At 34.5% G+C, this 21016-nt stretch overlaps 2 protein-coding genes across 8 annotated transcripts; both read left to right on the top strand.

The window, feature by feature from the left end:
* The first annotated feature begins 34 nt into the window (after window positions 1-34).
* LOC116417915 lies at window positions 35-2779 on the top strand. 6 transcript variants are annotated; one of them, XR_004228120.2, is made up of 7 exons: window positions 41-154; window positions 300-422; window positions 1004-1154; window positions 1846-2050; window positions 2134-2242; window positions 2311-2480; window positions 2557-2766. XR_004228120.2 is itself a non-coding variant. In XM_032602176.1 (5 exons), the coding sequence occupies exons 2-5, from the start codon at window positions 307-309 to the stop codon at window positions 2582-2584; spliced, it is 465 nt and encodes a 154-aa protein (XP_032458067.1). In that variant the 5' UTR covers window positions 35-154; window positions 300-306; the 3' UTR covers window positions 2585-2779. The 6 variants fall into 6 exon arrangements, 2 of the variants coding, with proteins under 2 accessions (XP_032458067.1, XP_031788944.1); XR_004228118.2 differs by having other exon boundaries at window positions 78-195; XR_004228119.2 differs by having other exon boundaries at window positions 102-218.
* A 262-nt stretch (window positions 2780-3041) lies between these two features.
* Window positions 3042-18378, top strand: LOC107981275 (GATA zinc finger domain-containing protein 14). 2 transcript variants are annotated; one of them, XM_031933082.1, is made up of 8 exons: window positions 3042-3316; window positions 3382-3477; window positions 3655-3741; window positions 3836-3925; window positions 4000-4101; window positions 4917-5211; window positions 15955-16095; window positions 16393-18378. In XM_031933082.1, the coding sequence occupies exons 1-6, from the start codon at window positions 3244-3246 to the stop codon at window positions 4979-4981; spliced, it is 513 nt and encodes a 170-aa protein (XP_031788942.1). In that variant the 5' UTR covers window positions 3042-3243; the 3' UTR covers window positions 4982-5211; window positions 15955-16095; window positions 16393-18378. The 2 variants fall into 2 exon arrangements, with proteins under 2 accessions (XP_031788942.1, XP_031788940.1); XM_031933080.1 differs by lacking the exons at window positions 3042-3316; window positions 3382-3477; window positions 3655-3741; window positions 3836-3925; window positions 4000-4101 and having other exon boundaries at window positions 5006-5211.
* The last annotated feature ends 2638 nt before the right edge of the window (window positions 18379-21016 follow it).

Raw genomic sequence — 21016 nt, 5'->3', positions numbered from 1 at the left:
TCTCTCTCTCTCTCTCTCTCTCTCTCTCTCTCTCTCTCTCTCTTTCTCATTCTCTCTCTCTATCTCTATCAAAGTATTCTCAAAATTGTTTATATTTGATAGTAATGTTTCCGCGAATTCAATAGGTATTATTCCACACTCGAAGAAACAAATGGTAAAGGGGCTTATAGTTCGGTTTATAATCATTTGCTTAAGGTTCTTACAATACAGTTTGTCGTGTTCGTAACTAGAAAAAGTTAAACTTTAATTTTATAATATTCATAAAGTTTATTTATTACTCTTTTTTTATTATGATTTAGTGCTAAAATGAAAGAGAAAAATTTGAAAAGGTCAGCTGAAGATCAATTAACTAATGTAGTTAAAAAAGTAAAGAAGGATTCCAATTTTATAACGTTCAAAGAAGCAAAAAAAGTGATTACAAAGTAAGTATTGTATCGTTTTCATCATACTTATTTAAGATCATATACGTTTTTGTCTAAACTTTTTACTACCTCAATTATTATTAACTGCGTAAGGGAAAATTACATTTTTAAAAAAAGGTATTTGCGTTTTTATATATATATATATATATATATATATACTGTGTGTCTAATTTTAATTACCACATCCCCTTCTTATTAAAATAAATAAATTAACCTTTGAATTAGTTAGCTTGCATTGATCCCCAAAATTTTTTATCTGATTTAATTGTTCTCAAAGTTTTCGCATAAAAGTTTAAAGGACGAAGGTTGGCGGGATGAAGGGTTTAATCACAATAAGACACCTTGTATCTGTGTGTATGTATATATATTTAAGCAGATACACACGGTCACTAACGTACATAAATATATATCGTTGAGTTTGAGTATCCTTATATGCTTAGATATTAAGTATTTTCGTTTCAATTATCTGGTATTAAATTAACATTAAGGAGAAATTTGAATTTTTAATTGACTTTCAGACCCCCTTAATAGTAAATATTTAAGAAAGCATGTCACTGATTCCACTATATTAAACTTTACAGTTGGACCTTCAAAGCAAGAGTTACGCATAAAACCGACATAAAGAATTATGCAAGTGGAAATTTATTTAATTTTGATTTAATCGATTCTTCAGGACAAATACGTTGCGTCGTTTATCATCCATTAGTAGAACATTTTTTTGAAAAAGTTGATGTAAGCAAAATTTACATTTCATTTTCTTTACTTTCAATAGTATTCATCCGTACAACAAAAACTTTAGTAATTTCAAATTTATATTTACAAGGAAAGTCCACAACCTCCGGGTCATGGATCAGGCTCAAAGTGTGGGAAATGATTTTTTGGTTGAAAAAATTGAACACGTCTTTGGGATTTTGTCCAATGGGCCCTAATAGTCGAGATATTCACCTATTAGTATGCATACAAACTATATCTATATATATATATATATATATATATAGATATATATATATATATATATATATATAATTTTCCGCATATATAGATATACATTACATGCATAAAATAAACAAAAACATGTATATGTTATATCTGAGTTTACAAGGCCCATTGGACAATACCCCAAAACGCGTGTCCAATTTTTTTGACCAAAGAATCATTTCCCACAGTTTGAATATGATCCGTAATCCGGAGGTTGTGGCTTCTCTTTGTTAATAAATAACTTAAAATACTATAATGAAATATTGATTTTTACATTATCACTAAACGCCGAAAATTGTTAATAAAGTTTTTTTTAGTACGAGCAATAATACGTAATTTACATAAAAATTATTTTTCACATTGTCAAATAACTTATTGTTTTTAACTCTGTATACAGTACTTGTTATTTTTCTTTCATATTACTGTATATATCATTATTTTATAGGTGAACAAAGTTTATTTATTTAGCAACGTTTTATTGAAAGCATCAAATAAGACTTATAATCATTATGATAATCTTTTTGAATTAAACCTATACGAAGCTTCAACGATAACTGAATGCACAGATAATGCAGTTGACATACCATTAAATAAATATAATTTTATAAATTTAATAAATCTATCTGATTGTAAAAGAAATGATATAATTGGTAAATTAAACAATCAAATATCATAATACCTCGATTATTTGTTATCAAAAATAGTAGTAAAAATTTATATTCTATTTATGTAGATGTTATTGGAATAATCACTAATATTGGGTAATTGGAAGAAATTGTTAATAAAAAGGAGTTAAATTTATCAAACGAGAAGTTGATTTGTCTGACGAAATAGAAAATAAAGTTAGTCAAATTTTTTAACAAATAAATTTCATTTAGTGAATAGCAAGCTAATTTATTTTTTTTTTCAGGTAACTCTTATATTTTGGAGGTCAGCCGCGATTGATTTTAGTAAAGAATTAAATTCTATATTGATTATTAAAGGGGGAAAAATCAATGAATTTAATAATACAATTAAATTATCTATTGTAAATACAACAATTGTGACAGATGATATTTCTGAAGTTTCAGAAGGAAAAAGGTGATTTTCAAAATATAAATTAATATTTATTTTTAAATCATTTGTTACTATTAATTTAAAAATTTTTATGTTATAGATTGCAAGAGTATCTCGAAAAAAAATGAATCAACAACGATATTTACAAAAAAATAAATAGCAAAATATTTTGTATTTATATTTTTTATTTTATAAAAAAAGTTAAAATTATGTACTATTATTTTGCATGAAATGTAGCAGTTTACTTTAGTATAAAAATGTTATATTAATATATGTATACTTTATAAAATAAAGATTTTTGAAAGAACTAGTTGATAAGATTATATATTTGTGTATATATTTGTGTATATATGTGTGTATATGAGAGAGAGAGAGAGAGAGAGAGAGAGAGAGAGAGAGAGAGAGAGAGAGAGAGAGAGAGAGAGAGAGAGAGAGAGAGGAGAGAGAGAGAGAGAGAGAGAGAGAGAGAGAGAGAGAGAGAGAGAGAGAGAGAGAGAGAGAGAGAGAGAGAAGTAGGAAAGTAAAGATAAACATATTCTCTCTCTCTTCTTTTTACGCACACTTTTTCTTTTTCTCCTTCTCTTGCGCTCTTTCTCTCTCTCTCTTTCTCACTCGCGCACATACGTGTTGTTTGTCCAATTTTCCTGTTTATATTTACCTTACCTATTCTGCTAAATACTTCTATTCTATTATGCTTTTGTAAATAGACCATACAAGTCATCTTATTATCCTTATATTTCATTTCAGAAAGTTTCGGATAGTTTTGATACTTGAAAATATTAGTACTATGTCTGAGTTCGATGCGTTATGTGAGAGTGTAGAAAGCTTAACGATGGATAATTTTATGAATAATACAATGAGTACTGTCACATTATAAATATTTCAAATTGAATTGGTTTATATTTGTTTAATTTCTTTTTAATAGATTCAATCGATTTAGCAGACTACTCAAATAAAGTTTTAAAAGTGACCAAAATGCTATCCAGTTATTTGGAAAATATTAAGAAAAACAAACAGCCATGTACGTATGTATATAAATAATTTTTAAATTCAATGTTTTTGCGTCCTTAAATTTTGATATTAAACGCACTTCTTAACAGTAAATAACAAAATTTAAACTGTATAAATACTGTTTTATCGAAATTAATGTTATTATTTTAACTACAATTTTAAATTGATTCTATTTATCTGTTTTTAGACAATGATATTTCAATTGGTTCTAATAAGCCTTCAGAAATGATTAAGAAATTAAGTTTAATCAATTCAAAGACAACTTGGAATAAAGGTAAAAATTATTATTAAAACATTTTGTGACAAATACACACTAGTAAAAAATTAAATAAAATTATGCATAAATATGAAAATAATATTTGTTATAGATGATAATAGCAATGACAACAATAATCATAACAGGCGCAATCCAAAAACTTATAGAAATTATAGTGTTTCTTATAAACATAAAGCCAGAAGTAAGAACAATATTATTATTTTATTATATCAATAAATATTTAAATTTCCATTAATAAATTTCGTTATATTTCAGATCAAACTATTTCAACTGCCAACCAAACTAACCACAGTTTTCGACGTCAAAATTTTCGAGCAAAAACATCGTATAATAACAATTACCAAAGGCAACAAAATGGTATTATCATAATTTTAATTATTAGCGCTGTTGAGATTTATTAATTTGTATAAAATATACTTAAGTAGGATTAAATTTTTTAAATTAGTCTTTTGAAGTATATATATATATATATACTTCAAAAGTACTAAAATTATATAAGTTAAAAATATAGATAACTTAAGTTCGTTTTCTGATTATCTTCAATTTTGACTCAAGATATCTTCAATTTGAAGATATCCACGTGCTAAATTGCATTAACATTTAGATGTTTAAAAAAAACTAAAAATTTTACTAATATAAAACTTCCACTTAAAGAAAGCGATTCATAAATGCTGTAGTAGCAATACAAGTAACTTTATAAAATAAACCTTTTTGAAATAACTTCTATATAAAAGTATATATATATATATATATATATTTACAAATATTTTTATTGAAAAACTCATAAAATTTTACAGATTTAAAATGACGTTGCAATGCACCTTCAAAAATTAATTTTAACCGAGCGAGCGTTAGCGAGCGAGGTAAACATTGCTAGTTATTATTAATCGCAATTGCATATATTACAGATATTTATTGTAAAAATATATTTTACAATGCGTATGTAGTGTATATAAGCTCATATCTTTTTATAGTAAATGTAATATACCTTTCAATATAATAATATGTATAATAAGTCTAATAGAAAAATTTTTTTTTTTAATTAAGTAACTACTAGTAGCATACATAATTCAAGTTCTAATTGTGATCATCACATGGTAGTCTTGCGTTGATGAAGTTATCTTTTGGTGTGCCATATCATATATAGTAATAATGATTTTTTTCATTTACAGACTATATTGGTACGAGCAATCATCATCAACGTAAAAATACATTCAAATACTTAAAAATAAAATAATATGGATGAAAACAGTGATAATAGCAGTGATAACGACAGTAATATTAGTAGCATATCTTCTGAACAATCAGATAATTCTTCAGAACCTTTAAAAAAAAAAAGATACAAACAGTTCATGTACAAAAATTATAATCCTCTAGAAGTTAGCAGCCAAAGTAGAATAAAATATGAGCAAGTAAGAAATCAGCTTCGTAATGTACAAACGGGCTCTAATGAAGATAATAGTCAAAGTAAGTATACGCGTGCACTGAAAACGTGCATTTAAAATATATCTGGGACGTTTCACGTCAACCGGACCATCAGTGCACCCAAAATTTGGGTTAACCTAACAAGACGTTTGAGGTCTCAAAATGATCGTCTGGTCAAGGGCTTTTGAAAAAGTTCTGGCCTTTTCAAAAATCCAATGTGGCGCATAAAATATGGAGCCACGTTTTCATAGCACATTCAACAAAAACAATAGTAAAAATGTTCTAATTTGTGAAATATCCCACCAAAAAGCATGTACAACTCATGATAGGACATATTATTGACAATGCTGACGGAATTCCAAAATCAAAAATGGCGGAATCAAAATGGTGGACATTATACCGCCACCAAACCCATTTAACCGCAACAAATGATTTTTGATCAGTTTAAAGTATCGATATGAGGGTTTTCAGGGTCACTGAATCTTACTTTAACCTCGACATTTCAAAATTCGAAATGGTGGATCCAAAATAGCGGACATTATACCACCACCAAACCAATTTTACTGCAACAAATGATTTTAGATCAGTTTAAAGTATCGATATGGGGGTTTTCGGGGTCATTGAATCTTAGCTTGACCTCGAAATTTCAAAATTTAAAATGGTGGATCCAAAATGGCGGACATTATACCACCACCAAACCAATTTTTCTGCAACAAATGATTTTAGATCAGTTTAAAGTATCGATATGGGGGTTTTCGGGGTCATTGAATCTTAGCTTGACCTCGAAATTTCAAAATTTAAAATGGTGGATCCTAAATGGCGGACATTATACCGCCACTAAACCAAATTTACCGCAACAAATGATTTTAGATCAATTTAAAGTATCGATATGGGGGTTTGTGAGGTAAATGGTTATAAATGTATTATCGGAATCAGTATTTGTGCACATGAATCTTATATTTTTCCGGTCTATTAGATTTAGAATTATCTGTCTGCGGTTTTTGCACTTACATTTTTCTATTGTTCTGTGTATATGTATATGCCTGCGTGGATGAAAAAAATATATAATTTAGCCAAATGAATCAATCTTTAATGACATTTTGTGCACTCTTATCAATTCTGGCTCCTCGTTCGTGGAGTTTTTACTGGTGATAAATGGCTTTCGCCGATATCATAAATTACTCTGTTCCTAGGTTCATTGGCATTTGAGTAATGCATGACTTTCAACGTTTCATTATTTCCTGGGATAAATCCAAACCCCATTTGTATGTTTGTGACAGGTGGACAGTTTTTATATCTCTTTGTTAGGAATTGACGAGTTTGTTCGTGATCTTTTTTGGTGTATAAGAAAAATTTTATATTGAATGATCGCCCATTAGCCCATGAATAAAGAGCTTTAACAGCTAGAATTGCTTTATTTTTTGCAGCTTGTAAGCTCGCTCTTGTAGCTTCTCTCTTTACTATCGCTCCAACTCCATCGCAACTACCTTTTCCGTGTGCGATTTTTAAAATGCTGTTTAGCACCATCAGTAGCATATATTACCTTTTTTACTGTGGGGCAAACCTTGCGAATTTCAGGTATAAGCTTTTGCTGCATTGTGTATACTGCAGTGGCATCATGAGTAGTACAGTCGGACATAGATACTGTACTGAAATGCTTTAGCTTGCCTTCAGATTTATAATAAACAACAGCAGGAAAAATCGTACTTTGATCATTATTAAAATGAAATGCCTGTGCAGCATCTTGGGCTGTAAAAGCATAGTTCTCAGCAAAATCCAATTGAGCAAGAATCTCCTCATCTGTAAGATTATTTTTCTTCCCAGAAATAAACTTTGATTGTTCCTTAGCGATGAAGTGATGAGGTATCAACTTTTCTAGGCTAGAACATAAAGTTTCAATAAATTCTTGCGATGTTAGGCATTGTTTCATCAAAGTGTATCTATCGGTTGATTGCCACGTGCTGAAGATGACTTGATCAATATTGTGCTCATCCATAATGTTCTCAACGTAATTAGAAAACTTTTGAATGTCCGGACAAAATTTGCATTCATTCAAATAACAACTTGGTTTGGGATCCTCACATAGAACGAAATTCAAACAATCTTTATAATTCTTCAGAATATTGTTTGAGATTTTTTCTATATTTACTGCGTCAATCATCGCCTTGAAATGGTTGGCTTTGGTGTATCGTACATACACATACATTGTGTGTACCAGAGGATCCTGCAAAGGTACAACATTTTGGTCTCAGTTCCGCAAACTTGATAAGCCCAATCGGATGTTCAGGAAACTGTTCTTTAAATTGATTATGAAGGTTCTTAATATCAGTAAGTAATAATATTTTCTGCACTTTTATTTTTTCACCATATAAATAAATACTGACGGTATCTTTTTTATTTTGCATAATTCTGCTGTTAAGATCATTTTCGTAAAAATCTTCAACTTTCTGAGTAGTTTCTGCAGGTAATGTTTTTCCACGTTTTGCAACAGGAGAAGCCAAAACTCCATCTGATTATCTTAACTGTTTTGCGTTACGAGCCATTCTGTGAGACACACCAAATTGGTTTATAATTTTACGTATTGCCCAGTGTTCGGGCAAAATAGTAAGAATACTGACACGTAATGGATCGTTCTCCGGCAGGGATTGGAATTTGTTTTTAAGTCCAGTTAAAATATCTGTAAGATCATCTTGCATAGGTGCATCCGTGTTTGAAACCGAAGGTGAGTCAGTCTCTGATTCAAAATCAATACTCATACTGACGTTTGGAGATGACAAATCATGTAGTTTGTAAAAGGATTTTCTACATGTATCAAAAATCAGTGAAGATGTTGGATAATCAGGATAGACATCTTGAAATTCTTTGGAGATCTTCCTAAGAGATTTGCTATGTCCTGAATTAATATCAAATGGATTAACGCATCTATCGATACGATATTTTTTCGCAGGAGAAGACATTGTTGTAGGATATGAGAAAGCACAACCAAAAAAAAAAAAATGTTAGAAATAACAAAATTACGGCTAGTACAGTTGAAGAAGGAGTTGCCGATAAAGTAAGACTTACTCAACAACTGCCTTAAAAAGGATGTTGAAGAAGAAGTCGCCAATGTATCTATTAATGTACCTATTAACTATCCTAAAAAGGACTGTTGGAGAAAAAGTCGCCGACTTCACTTGTGGGTAATGCGCAGCCGCCTAGCGGCGCGCCGCGGTACTAGCGCCGCGGTGATAAGCGCTGCAGCGTGCGTGGCGTGTTCGGCGGGTTGCGCGTTAGCAGGGGCTTTTCGTGAGAGAGCCTGCGGGTGAGTTATGACAACTATCCGCCAGTTTATATTGGCCATATTGAATTTTGAAATTTCGAGGTTAAAATAAGATTCAGCGGCCCCTTAAACTCCCATACCGATACTTTAAACTGATTTAAAATCGTTCATTGCGGTAAAATAGTTTTGGTGGTTGTATAATGTCCGCCATTTTGGATTTTAAAATTTCGAGGTTAAAATAAGGTGCAGTGGCCCCAAAAACCCTCATATCAATACTTTAAAGTGATCTAAAATCATTTGTTACGGTAAAATTGGTTTGGTGGTGGTATAATGTCCGCCATTTTGGATCCACCATTTCGAATTTTGAAATGGTGGACAAATCAGCAGTAGGACAAATCAGGAGTTCGCCAGTGTTGATGACATTATGTTCACAGAGTCTGGTATGAAAGTACGTGATATAATTTTAATGTGCACTGCTTTTTCTTTAAGATATAATAATTCAGATGAATGTTATGTGGCATTAGCTAATATGTTCAAATTATGTGCTGGTCCTAAATTTAAGCAACTGAATTTATCGAAGTATATAATGTCTAAATGCTTCTCAGCTTAAGATGATAAAATTACGTACCATTATTATTTTATGCAATGTTCAAGTGAAGTTATACATTCACTAAATGCAACAGAGAAACAAAGTAATGAAAGTTTGCAAGAAATGTAAGAATCAAGCTGCTATAACATCAGCTTCAGAAATTTACTTCATTACATTAGACTTACCCTATCAATTAGAAATTTTGTTGTCCAATGACGATATTCTAAATGATATCTTAAAAATATTCATGAGGCAAATCAAGCTCCTACTTTTACAGGATCAATTAGACAAGATATTTTACGATCTCATCAAGAAAATAAGAAATCTGACAATGAATATATGTTAACATTAAGCTGCAATACCGATGGCGCGCCTCTTACGAAAAGTGGAAAAAGAGCCTTTTGGCCCATGCAACTTTGTTTAAATGAATTATCACCAAAGCTAAAATGTACATATATTTTGTTAACAGTAGTTTTAATGACACAGCATGAGCCAAAAAGTGATTTAATGAATTTATTCTTAGATGAGTTAGTAAGAACAATGCATTTTCTCCATACAGACGGTATTACAGTAAGAAAAGGTACTACAATTTATACATTCAAGTTTTCTATTACCGCTATATCAGTTGATAGTGTCTGTCGTCCTATTGTGCAAAATAGGATACAGTTTAACGGCTATTGCGGATGCAGCTGGTGTTACCAGCTTGGTAAATACCTTCAAGAAGTACATGGAATTCGATACACAATATATCAAGAGTCTATTCATAGGACGCATGAAAGTCATCTTAATGATGTATTTATAGTACAAGAAAGCAATCGTCCATATCGAGGAGTAAAGGGCTACTCATCGTTACTGAAACTGAAGCATATAGATATTGTATGGTCATTATTCTACGAGTACATGCACGGTTTAATTCTCGGAGTAGTACTTCAAATACTTAACTTATGGAAAAATAATAACTGCGAATTTCGAGTAGCTAAGAAGGACTTAAAGAAAATTGAAGAACGCTACATGAGAGTGACCCCCACTCATGATGTGCATCGGCTACCAAGAAGAGGAATTATCGACGGCAAAACAAAACCAAAAGCTTCCGAGTTGAAGAGTTGGCTTTTGATCTCTAATTTGCCATGTTTAAAGGGTATATTGGATGAACGTGCTTTAGAACATTATGCATTATTAGTTAAAAGTTCGTACATTCTTACAATTTTGCAGTTGTTTAGTACAAATCGCGCATTCGACAGTCTTACTATGAGCTTTATATGAGTATACTGACTTCAAACCATTTTTTTTTTACTTTTTTAGCCTTTCCGTGCAGATCGTACACTTATATGAATTATTGGATACTTCTGCCAACTTTAGCTTTTTAGCTTTTTGCGGAACGTTTTTACTACATCTACACGGAGAAAATAAAAAGAAGATTCCACTTTTTCAGACTATTAAATACAATAATACAGAAATCACTTACCGAACTACCGATAATCTAGTAGACTGTACTGATTTTCCAGTAGGTGTTTCTAGCTGTGCGTTCATTTCGCCTATAGCCAACAGAAATTCATCACTTATTATGGATTCAAAAATAAAATATGATCGTCAGATCCAAGCATTTTAATTTAATAAACAGGCGATTTTAGAACTATGTCCCGATGTTTTAAACAAAACTTTCACATAAAAAGTTTATTGACCATTGTCTTTGACGCTGTTCATTAACACGGAAAATTGATCTCCTAATTTGCAAAAATCAATGAAAATACCTGTTGTTTTAAAGTAAAATTTAGTGATTAAAATATTTGACTCTTTTTTCGGCCCCTTCTTTTCAGGTGATCTAATTCTATCTTCTGCGTAATAGTTAACTTCTTAGCCATTCTTCCTCTTAAGTTTTCACATTCTACAACCAGATCGAGCACTCCATGGTTTCCACACCCTGCAACTATTAGTTTCTCTTTCTAATCTCTTTCTACGCTTTCATTTTGCAATACCATGCCCAACTCCGTACATAAATTTAGCAATGTTCTATCCTCCTTATTCACTACCTCCCCTGCTGGAAAAAGTGAATAGAAATCGATTAAAGTCGATTAGAATTCACCATTTAAGTCGATAAGATTTTAATTAACTTGAATAGTGAATCTTAATTTCACTTTTTGCATTATAACTTTATAAAACGTGATAATATACGATAAAAAACGATAGAAGTCGATAAAACTCAATACGAAAATTTACAATTGAAATCTATAGACCATGATCTTCTTGAAATTCTATCAATTTGAATTGTAATTTTTCGTATTGAGTTTTATCGACTATCGTTTTTTATCGTATTTTATCACGTTTTATCAAGTTCTAATGCAAAAAGTGGAATTAAGATTCACTATTCAAGTCGATAAGTGATCTAATCGACTTCTATCGACCTTTTCCGGCAGGGTCATCGCTTAAGTTTCTGGTTACTCCTCTTTCCCGTCCCTATTTATATGAGATTTCTCTGATCTAGCATGCAATCTCTTATCACCAATGCCCTTTATTTCTTATGGTGCTGTCTGTATATATTTTCATGAATATGTATTATTATTTTTGTAGTTAAACTTTTTTCTTGCTCCACCTATTCCCATTATGATCAACGTGCTTTCCTATTTTTCTACGCTAAAAGTTTTACATATTCTCTTATTTATATCAGAATCTATTCTTGGCTATTCCTTTTCCTTGCTTCTTTTAGTTTCCATCATGATCTTTATTGCCCTAATACCTTTTACACTTTACTCGCTTGCATTGTATCCATCTATTCTAAATTTTTATTCCCTTATTTTGTCAGCTTAGCTCGCAAATTTTTGTCCTACAATATGCGCCATCTATCGTCAGGTTCTCTGCTACTTGGTTGTTGCTCTCTTCTGTCACTCACTTTGGTTGGTGATACTGGTAACTTCCTCTTCTTTATTCTCGATGTGTTATTTTGCTGCATTTTAACCGTCTGACTTTCTTCTTAATCAATATTCCCCGTAGGCCATTTCTCATATCTTTCAATGTCTTCCAATGTCGTACTTCTTCTCATGTTTTTCGAGGCTTTCTCTCCTCTAGATTAGCCTCTAGTCAATAAAGGCTACACCCACACCTTTAAAAGAAGAGAAACAGGATCTATAGTAGATCTGACTTATGTTAGCAGATATGTAAGTATACGAGCCTGCGATGCCCCATGCCAGAAGAGTACCAAATTAGAAAAGACTGCCATGATACTAGTGGGATAAAGAAGTCAAGAGTACCTGTAGTGAGTGTCTTACTATACTAGAAAGCAGGAACAGCTAGTAAGAAAGAAGTAGTAGAAGATTGGTAAAGGCAAGAAAATAGTAGAAGCCCGAGAAGCCTAAAGAATTACAGGACGAGATCGAGTTGGATTAAACATACAAAATCGAGGCAAGGACAATCAATAAAGCTATTTCGCTAATTATCACAGAGAAACTATTGACTGCATGCAAAATGGTGGGAAACAACAAGGCGCCAGGCCCCGATGAAGTCTTCGTGGACTTATAAAATTTATGTCTCAAAGAAGAAATGTTCCCTACGGGCGAGTAAAAAGAAACGCCTTGTGCTGCTAAAAAAAAGAAGATACACTACCTGAAAAAGCCGCATCATAGAGACCACTATGCATGCTGGACAGTGTAGGCAAGACACTGTCCGATCAGCGATGAAAGGGAAAAGATGAAAAATAGGATACAAAAAACTGTGCTATTGACATGTCGAAAATGCGTTCAACTTTGCCAACTGTAGTAAGATAAATGAGTCACCACATAAACAGGAGGTATCTTTGTATATAAGAAGGATTGTCTTACAACCAAAAAGATAGAATTCTACTATGTGATACAGTTCTATAATTGATTCTAAGGTTAGAAGAACTTAAAGTACATTGCAGTGGTGCTAGTAGCAAAAAAAACCAATGTAGTGGCAGATATTACTTGGGAGGCTATTCTTTTCTATAATTCACGAATGGCTGATTAATGGGATCCGAAACCCAACTTTTACCGACTGTATGAGTGCTCGGCAGAAAATGGAATGCAACTAAAGAAGTACAATGAATTATGAAAAATCAAGAGTTAGTTGTCCTTCCTGTTACAAACATCTATCACAGTGCCAAGTTTCAAATAAAAACATTAACGCATTAATAAATAGCATTTGATGAAAATCAGTAGCTGAAGCGTGAGTATGCTGAGAATTTCGCATACTCTTATTTTTCATAATCTTTTCTTTATCCTCCCCCTTCACCTTAGCAACAATAAATTGTCCGCTTTTTCTCGCAAATTCGACACCTGCGTTAACCTTTAGCGTATCATGTAAAAACTCCATTACCTATGCTTTAAAATCATTACCATCCGTATTCACGCCTCTAATTACAATATTGTCTTTTCTTTCTTTCCTCTCTTAATCATACAATAATTTTAGCATTGTAACTACTCTCTCTCACTCTCTCTCTCTCTCTCTCTCTCTCTCTCTCTCTCTCTCTCTCTCTCTCTCTCTCTCTCTCTCTCTCTCTCTCTCTCTCTCTCTGATACGAGGCGCTGCTTTTACCGCTCCATCCGCTTCTGAAACTCCATACGGAACCCCTGCCTCCCTCTGTTGTCGTGCTCTCTAAGCTAGTGGCCGACCTAGTGGTCTGCATTTCCTGTCATTCGCGGTCCTTCGTTTTCAATTCCTTTATTTGATTTTCTAACATTTCCAAACGCTCTCCTATTTCTACCAAAACCGCGCTCATCGCTATCTTAGCTTTTTGCATCTCTACCTTTTCCTGCTTAATCTTTCTTACCTCATCTCTAATTTTATTTTTGAACGCACGCATCTCATCCTCCCGCTTCTCTAACTCGCGCCGTTTTTCAGTCTTGTCCTTCTTGGTTTTGCCCTTTTCCTCTTCCGCGAAGTTTATTGTCAGCTTCTGGTCGAACGTTGTCTGGGTTCCAGTACGGCCTCTTCCTTTGCTCTTGTTGTCCTCGCCAGTTTCCGTCTTCTTCATCTGCGACGATCTCGTATACGCACCACCGCCGACCATTGCTCTACGCACAAAAAAGGACTCTGCGCCGCGCTTCAACCTAACCTCACAATCTTACCTCAAATTTCTTAACCAGATCATGACCCCACAAAAGTTACCAATTTCTACGCCTATTTTCTTCACAGATGCTATACCTGTTTTAGTTTCGAAATCTACACTTATTTCACTTACAACAATATTTATCGCCTTACAAAACTAGATATTTGAACGAGCTACCTCGCATGCATGTGGTAATCAACAGGCCCTATAACCAAGTACAAGCAACAGCACAATTAGTACACTTAGAGGTAAATCTGGGAATCCGCGAAGAAACAGACTCTAAGTGAGATTTAGAGATTGATGGTTGGATCTCTTCTTCTACGCTCCCTGATAGGACATAAAGTAGGAAAGGACGAATAGACAGGGTACAGAGAGTAATGATAAAACTGAGTGCTGATTGAGACTAGATTATATTAAACTATGCACAAGTTGACTAGGTTTGTTCGCACCGGCGGCCAGGCCGTGACTGATTGATGAAAGTGGCTGAGCTTACAAGCTCCCCTTGCGCTCGCCACGTCGTGGTGCTCCGCTAGGCGGCGCGTCGGGCTGCGTGTGGTGGTACGAGGGGACCGCCACAGAGATGGTATAAATAAGATCTCCAATAATAAGCTAATAGAGCGATGAACAAGACTGGCCATAGGGTAGTTAATTACTACCTCATGCAGTTTTTGAGCGGACATGGGTGCCTCTAAGCTTACCTGCATAGTTTTAAGAAAGATGGCTGTCCAAACTGTTTAGTATGTTTAGAAACAAATAAAGATGCAGATAATGTCTTCTGCGACTACTTAAGGTATCAACGGGAGCGGGAAGAACTAGAACGTTTTCTTTACGGCAAGAGTGACATATGAGTCACTCATAACACTCATAACAACTACACGGGCGTCGGAGGATGGGTCGCGTGTAGTAAGCAATTACATAGCAGCCATCATTAAGAATGTTAGAAAAGAAGAAAAAGACGGAGCAAATAGATAAGTATCAGGTTCGAGGCTGTACATAAGATGACCGGACCTTGCTACACAAAATAGACTACCGGACGACGTAAAAATAATAAAACGAGTTACATCCTGAACCTTTAATCATCTTAGTGGATGGAGTTGTACGGAAATATAAAACTTTAAACGAAAAATTAAAATCAAGTAAATCTAAATCGCTCGCGTAGTTTCATCTGAATGAACAGTTCAGCAGTTAACTCCAGTACTAAATAAAATTTGTAAATAAAAATTGCATAACATATTATTACTATGCTCGACATTGCCTTAGTCATAGTTGGTTTGTGAAACCAAAAAAATAAGGCCATATAATAATAATAAGAAGAATATGCTTGACTGTGCCGCGAAAGCAACTCAAACAGAAGTTATGAGCACAAAGGAAGGGTGATCGGCGCAGATCCGACTTCTCGGACGAAACACTGTATATTGTATCCATATATTTCTCTTCCTTTCTCTCTCTGTCTCTCGTTTCTAACGCTACACCATACTAGTATACTTCTTTAGGTTAGGTGTGCCGCGGCCGCCCCTTTTCGCTGTCACGTGCAGTTACGTAGATTTTACAAAAGTCTGTAGTAGCATCTACTCAACGGCTTTACTTAAGTAGCTGCAGTAAACGCTACTGTTCTCTTTTATCCATGTAGAGATCCGGTTCCGGATGGTAACGTTCGCAAAGCTTGCTCTGTCTAGGCCCAAATATAAAAAAAATAAGGGGTGCTGTAAAGCGCGTTGGCGAAAGATTGAACGCTACTCACACCATTATGTTGGTACTGTTGCGCATACTTTTCACTTAGGACAGTCGCGCTTTCGATGTTTTGAAAATTTCAGAATATTTTGAAACTTGATAATACTAAGTCACAATAAAAAAAGCTTTATCATTATATTTTTTCAGGTCATATTTAACGATATTGCTGAAGAAATAAATCCTCTTATTGATAATAACGCAAATCCTAGAATATATCCTGCGGATAATGATGTTGTTATACACCAAAGTAGAACTACCGAAAACGAACTAAATCTGCACCCAGATAATGTAATTATAATTGGCTTTTTTAAATTTTGCTAAAATCAAATTCATGAATATTTTATCATATCGAGTCCAAATTTATCTATTTTATTCTAATCTTTAATATAAAAGTTGCATAAAGCGCATTTAAAATTGCCTATTCTTAGAATAAAACATGGCACAGAGCAATTACTCGAGTTTAAAATGTTTAATCTACTTGTTTTTAGTTCAAATAAATAGTTTAAAGTACTTAATTGTTTCTTGAATTACTTATCATAATATACATTCAATTACATAAATTCTATATTTAATTAATTTTTTCAGGATATTTCAATGTGTAATGATGATGATAGAAATTTTCATCTACCAGAAGATTTATTTGGAAACGATTCAGAGTTTTATTTTGATGATGAAATGAACAAAACAAAAAATAAAAAACTTAAAAGATTTGATGAACACAAAAGGATTTTTTGACACAATTACGACACCTGTTAATATAAGTGGAGGCGAGCTACTGTTAATGCTTTTAAAATTTTGTTTAATGAATCATACATGTCAAACAGAAATGTCGAATTTGTTCAGATTGATTAATGCTATTTTTGCTGAACCTATATTACCGGAATCACGATATACTTTAGATATAATTCTAAATCCGGACAATAACACTGAATTATATGGGTGCTGTCAAAAATGTGGAAATTGCCTTGGAAAATTAGGTGAAGTTGATGAAAAGGTGGTTTGCAATATTTGTCAAAATCAAACAGATCTATCTTGATACCTCAAAATCAATATCTGATATTATCAGCAGTCATGATGATTATTATAATTATATTGTGAAAGAAAGAGTTTATGAAGAAAATCATATGAAAGATATTTTTGATGGTAAAATGTATCGTGACTTTGTATCGCCACTTCCTGAAGAAGACAGGGATCGCTATGTAACATTAACGCTGAATACCGATGGTGCTCCAGTATTTAAATGCTCAAAATATTCGATTTGGCCTGTGTATCTAATGGTACATGAAATTCCTGTTCAAGAACGATTTAACAAAATTGTAACATGCTGTTTATGGTTTAATAAAATCAAACCACCCATGGAGACTTTTTTATATCCACCTGATAATCAAATTAACAGCTTATTCCGTGACGATATTAATTGCATCATACAAGGAGAATTGAGAAAGTTAAAATTATTCGTACTTCTTTGCTGTGTCGACACGATTGCTAGAGCTCCTGTTCTCGGAAAGAACCAATTTAATGCTCACTTTGGTTGTGATTAGTGTGGACATCCTGGTGAATGGTGTGGAGGTAGTATGAGGTATCCTATATTATTTGAGACACCTAGAGAAAAAGATAAGGATATGACAATAGATTACATGTTACAAGTAGGATGTATGGAAAATCCAACTCCTATTTATGGCATCAAATCTGTATCACCTCTGATTAATTTACCACATTTTGATATTATTAAGGGTTTTGTACCGGACTACATGCATTGCTGCTTGCTTGGAGTTGCGCAGCAAATTACTAATTATCTGCTTGATAAATGCGATATGCATCTTATTGACGATTTAATCAAAAGTATCAAGGTTCCACATGTTGTAAGTCGCTTGTCTAGACCATTTTCAGACAGAAACTATTGGAAAGCACAGGAGTGGGAAAATTGGATCATATATTATAGCGTCCCAATTCTAGCTTCTAAAATCAGTAGTGAAATGCTTCACTACTGGACTTTGTTTGTAGAAAGTTTATACATTTGCTTACAAACAGATATAAATGAAGCTGACTTGGACAGAGCAGATGAAATGTTGCACATATTTGCATTCAAAACGCAAAAATATTTTGGAAAGACTGCTATGACTTACAATATGCATCAATTGTTGCATTTAGTAAAAAGTGTTTACAATTCGGGTCCGCTTTGGTCTCATTCCGCCTTTGCATTTGAATCTGGAAATCATCAATTGTTACAGGCAATTCATTGTGCAAAAGGAGTGATTTTGCAAATTTTGCGATTTCTTAACATTAATTCAAGTACTTTTGCGCTCGAAAAGAAAGTTTATCCAACTGCATGTGAAATTGTTCGAAACTATTGTGTTACTATAAAAAAAATACCAGTGAAAAAAAGTTATAAATGAATGAATATAACATATTTTGGAAAAGAACTAAAAATAAGTCAAGAAAAAGCTATTCAATTTGGTGTATCAGAAGATAGAGTATATTATAGAATGGTGAAAGATGGATGTCTACGAAGACCCAATCTTCGCTCTGATAATTCTTTTGCTTTATTAAAAGATAATAGGACAATAAAAATTCACGAATTTATTGTAGATATTGAATCGAAAAATGAAGTACGAATTCACGATTTGTGAAGATACCCTGTTGGAAAAGGTCGATTAGATCACTTATCGACTGGAATAGTGAATCTTAATTTCACTTTTTGCATTAGAACTTGATAAAAGGTGATAAAATACGATAAAAATCAATATAAATCGATAAAACTTAATATGAAAAATTACAATTGAAATTGATAGAATTTCAAGAAGATCATGGTCTATCGATTTCAATTGCAATTTTTCATATTGAGTATTATCGACTTATATCGATTTTTATCGTATTTTATCACGTTTTATCAAGTTCTAATGCAAAAAATGGAATTAAGATTCACTATTCAAGTCAATCGAAATCTTATCGACTTTAATGGTGAATTCTAATCGATTTCAATCAATTTCTAGTCACTTTTTCCAGCAGATAAAAGGTTTACCTCATAACCTCGGTAGCTATCATTTTTTGAAAAAAGTTGCATGCCCTAATAATACGAGAGTTATAGCAGTAACAACTAATGACATAAAATGTATTAGCGTCTACTCAAATATAGATGAAGAAGGATTTATATGTAGTACCTAATTTATATTACTATTGATATTTGAAAAGATACAAGAATAAAAGTGGGGATATATGAAGAACATCATATAGACAAAAAAGTAAGCAAACAATATATTTAGTTTTTTAAATAATTAGCACTACAAATTTTTTAATAATATGACGTCGCCAATCTGGGGTGAAAAGCTCGATTTCCAGCCACTTCTCGAAACCTTGAAACTATAATTTGTTAAGTTTAAACTTGGAGGGATTTCCGCGAGAATTCAACGGTTCAGGATTTCCGTGGTGTGCGACGGTATAAATCACAACTCCTTAATTCGATTACAATTTCGTTTATTGCTCTCTCTTGTAAAACTTCTCCGGTAGATCAGCTTCGTCGCCCACTCGTACTCGCCGCACGCACGCATACACGTTCATGCTCACATACTCGCGAGGCTTGCTGCCTCCGCTCGCTTCTCTCCGACGGGGATGCCCGGTGGCGCTCGCACGCTCTCGCAAATACGCTCTCTCTCATTCCTTCACTCTCGTGGCCTGATCTTCGGCCCGTCGACGAAGCAGGCCTCCGCCGAGCCCGCGGCGCCTCTCCGACCGCTGCACCACTTCGCCTCCTTAGCCCAACGCGCGCGCAATTCCTCGAATTTAGCCACGTGCAGCTTTCTGTCCGCGATCGGCAGTCCGGCCGCGCTTCTCTGCCGCTCACGATTCCTGCGTTTCCTTGCCCATGCGATTCACACGCTAATGCAACGATAATCACTCTCGCTCACACACTCACACTTTTCGCGGCACGCTCGAACAAAGATTAGGACTCAGCCTGAGTAAGATAGACTTACAATGGTCGTGAGACCGACGCGATCCTCTGGCTGCTTTTGGCTGTCCTGGCGGTACTTGTCTCGTCTTCTTCCTCGCGTCCGTCTTCTTCTTTGCCTCGCTGTCCACTGCTCTTCTCTCTCGCTTTTTTCCGGTCCTGGACTGGCCTGGCGTCGCTGGATCAGCTCTCTTCCTGGTGACCCTTGTCGCCTCGGTCTGGTTTTGCTATCCAGCGCTCTCACACACACTCACTCTCACGACTTCTTGAACCCGCGTGCGCGCTCTCCTGAAAACACTCTCGACCTCGACCTTCTGCTCACTCCACGAATTCGCCTCTAACACGGGAAAAATGCGCGACTGCTATTTGGACTGCTACCGCTACGTGTGCCTCGAGAGACAGTCGAACAAGAAGTGGCGCGCCTCGCCGGCCACTGCGGCGGTGCGCGCTCTCCCGCTCTGGCCCGGCCAATCAGCAATCGCAAATCGGCGAATCCCCATGACAGCGCTCAACTCACGCCCCGACTAGTCTGAATTCGGGCTAGTAGCCGTCGATGCGGCCCCTTCTTCCCATACCTCTGATAACTCGACTCCGCGCTCGCGTTCGGCTCGCGCCCAGCAACCTACGACGATCACCAACGCTTGCCCGCAAACACACGCTGACAAATTCCGCGAATTCTCCGGTCTCAGCCGGAGTTAACAAATTTTGTATAGACTCTCGCACACACGGTTCTTCTTTCCGAACTTCCTGCTTCCTCGTATATTCCGTTGCGACTCCTTGCTTTCTCTGGCTTCTCGGACTCCTCTCCAAGACACTTGCGCGAAAAACAAGAAAACACACGGGGTAATGTTGAGTCGCACGTATTTGCGTGCACGCCGAAAGACTTCTCATTTGAGGAGTCATCTTCAGATCATGTCACCTAAATTGGCTACCACGCTTACAAATTTTGCATTTCAAACTATTTTATTTGGAATTTTTTTCAGTAGGTAATTTTATATATACATATATATATATATATATATATATATATATATATATATATATATATTATTAGCTGTATTTTGACACTTGGTTGAAAATTGTGTCCAGTATATGGCTAAGTCTTCTTTTTCTCTCCCTCGAAAGAGAAAACGGAGACTCGGGCTACTTAAAGGCCGCGACTCGACAAGGCGTCAGGCGTCTAAGGAAGCCGTCAGATCCTTACTGAGGAGTCCAATCTGACGGTGGGACGAAACACCGAGATTTTTATTTTATTTTTGAAAG

The sequence above is a fragment of the Nasonia vitripennis genome, assembly GCF_009193385.2.
Source record: "Nasonia vitripennis strain AsymCx chromosome 5 unlocalized genomic scaffold, Nvit_psr_1.1 chr5_random0006, whole genome shotgun sequence".
In the NCBI taxonomy this organism is placed as follows: domain Eukaryota; kingdom Metazoa; phylum Arthropoda; class Insecta; order Hymenoptera; family Pteromalidae; genus Nasonia; species Nasonia vitripennis.
Note: the sequence above shows the minus strand (reverse complement) of the source record. Positions and strands in the feature narration are given on the sequence as shown.